The sequence below is a fragment of the Sus scrofa genome, chromosome 2, assembly GCF_000003025.6.
Source record: "Sus scrofa isolate TJ Tabasco breed Duroc chromosome 2, Sscrofa11.1, whole genome shotgun sequence".
Classification (NCBI taxonomy): domain Eukaryota; kingdom Metazoa; phylum Chordata; class Mammalia; order Artiodactyla; family Suidae; genus Sus; species Sus scrofa.
In genome coordinates this window covers 14,054,106-14,056,129 of record NC_010444.4, presented here as the reverse complement: position 1 = coordinate 14,056,129, position 2,024 = coordinate 14,054,106, and the positions used below count along the sequence as shown (strand labels likewise).

Below are 2,024 nucleotides of genomic sequence, written 5' to 3'. Positions count from 1 at the left end.
CTTTAGGTTTCTACTGGGTTTTTTATGCTTTTAGTTCAAAATAATTCTTATGTCAAAGTGGCATATGTTAGGGTGGCCTATTCTACTGCCTTTCACATGTCGCCACCTTCCAAACCATGGGGATGTATCCACATTTCTGGGCTCTGAACAACTTTTTCATTTGTAGCTAGAAAATAGGAAATAGATTTTTTTCTCTGTCTAAATTTAACTAGCTCCTTTCCCAGTTTCTCTTCATCTAGTTTTCATTTCTTAATATCAGCCAACATGAACTCAAAATATTTATATACTTATACATTTATTTATTATGTAGTTTCCCTTATAAATAAAGGCTCCATAGAATAACAGTCAGCTCTGTCAGCCTCACTGCCATATCCCAATGCCTGGACATCAAGGGCTCAAGAAATATTTCCTTAGTAAATGACTAAATCCCCAAACAGCATTAAGGTTTCATATTACTAAATGCATTTTGTTGAAATAAATATGGAAAGACTCAAGAAACTTCCATCACCGGCCCAAATCACACAAGCTTCCTGCCCCGATCTTTCTTACTCTAATAACCATAGCCTTGACCATATCTCATAGTCTTGTAGAAGAGAATGCCCTCTGGTATTGGTTGAGATAATTAAAGACGTCGCTCTTCCATTTGTAGGTGAGGTCTCTTTAAACCATGGAAAGAAGCAATCACACTGTCACTGAGTTCATCCTGGTGGGCTTCACAACAGACCCTGTGGTGCAGCTGGTCCTGTTTGTGGCCTTCGTTGGTGTCTATTCTGTGACCCTGATAGGAAATACCACCCTCATGGTGTTGATCTGTAATGACTCTAGGTTACACACACCCATGTATTTTTTCACTGGGAATCTGTCTTTTCTGGATCTCTGGTATTCCTCAGTCTACACCCCCAAGATCTTAGTGACCTGCATCTCTGAAGACAAAAGCATCTCCTTTGCTGGCTGTGTAGCCCAGTTCTTCTTCTCTGCTGGGCTTGGGTACAGTGAGTGTTACCTGTTGGCTGCCATGGCTTATGACCGCTATGTGGCTGTTTCCAACCCCCTGCTTTATGCTCAGGCCATGTCAAGGACACTGTGCTGCTCTCTGGTTACATATTCCTATACTGGAGGTTTTGTCAATGCAATAATACTCACCAGCAACACATTCACCCTGAATTTTTGTGGTGACAATGTGATCGACGACTTTTTCTGTGATGTCCCACCCCTGGTCAAGTTGGCATGTGATGTGAAAGACACCTACCAGGACGTGCTCTACTTCCTCCTGGGCTCCAATGTCGTCGCCCCTGCCGTGCTCATCCTGGCCTCCTACCTCTTCATCATCACCACCATCCTGAGGATCCGCTCCACCCAGGGCCGCCTCAAAGCCTTCTCCACCTGCTCCTCCCACCTCATCTCTGTCACCTTGTACTATGGCTCCGTCCTCTACATCTACTCCCGCCCGAGTTCCAGCTATTCTCTTGAGCGGGACAAGGTGGTGTCTACATTTTACACTGTGCTCTTCCCTATGTTGAACCCCATGATCTACAGTCTGAGGAATAAAGACGTGAAAGGAGCCCTGAAAAAACTCTTCAGGATTATGCAAACTGAAGGGTAAATTGACATCTCTCTCTCAAATCAATGCTCCGTGAAAGCAGACTACTTCAGGGGAAGCTTGAGGAAAAGTATTTTTAAAACACCTGCTCTTCTATTTAAAGAAATCCAATGAGAAATATAATGTTTCTTACATTCATCTATTTTGCTTTAGGGATAGTGCTATAATATGCTCTACATGATAGATTCAAATTAATAGTAACATAGTTTTTTAAAAAACAATATAAGGGTTTAAGGCAGTATGAACAGTTTATATCACTTCTGGAATACCAAATGATTAAATTTTACTTTACTATCTCTCTTAGATAGATCCAATGTTTTTTTTCCCTATAGATGAGCATTAAAGAATTGGGAAGAAACTCTTCCATGGTAATGGAAAAATGAGGAATGTGAAGAATTTTGTGATGGAACAAGAGAGGGTGTCG

The 2,024-nt window shown here is 41.6% G+C and overlaps 1 protein-coding gene across 1 annotated transcript; it reads left to right on the top strand.

The window, feature by feature from the left end:
• LOC110259554 (olfactory receptor 1013-like) lies at window positions 668-1,603 on the top strand. The gene has a single exon (XM_021085047.1). The coding sequence runs from the start codon at window positions 668-670 to the stop codon at window positions 1,601-1,603; it is 936 nt and encodes a 311-aa protein (XP_020940706.1).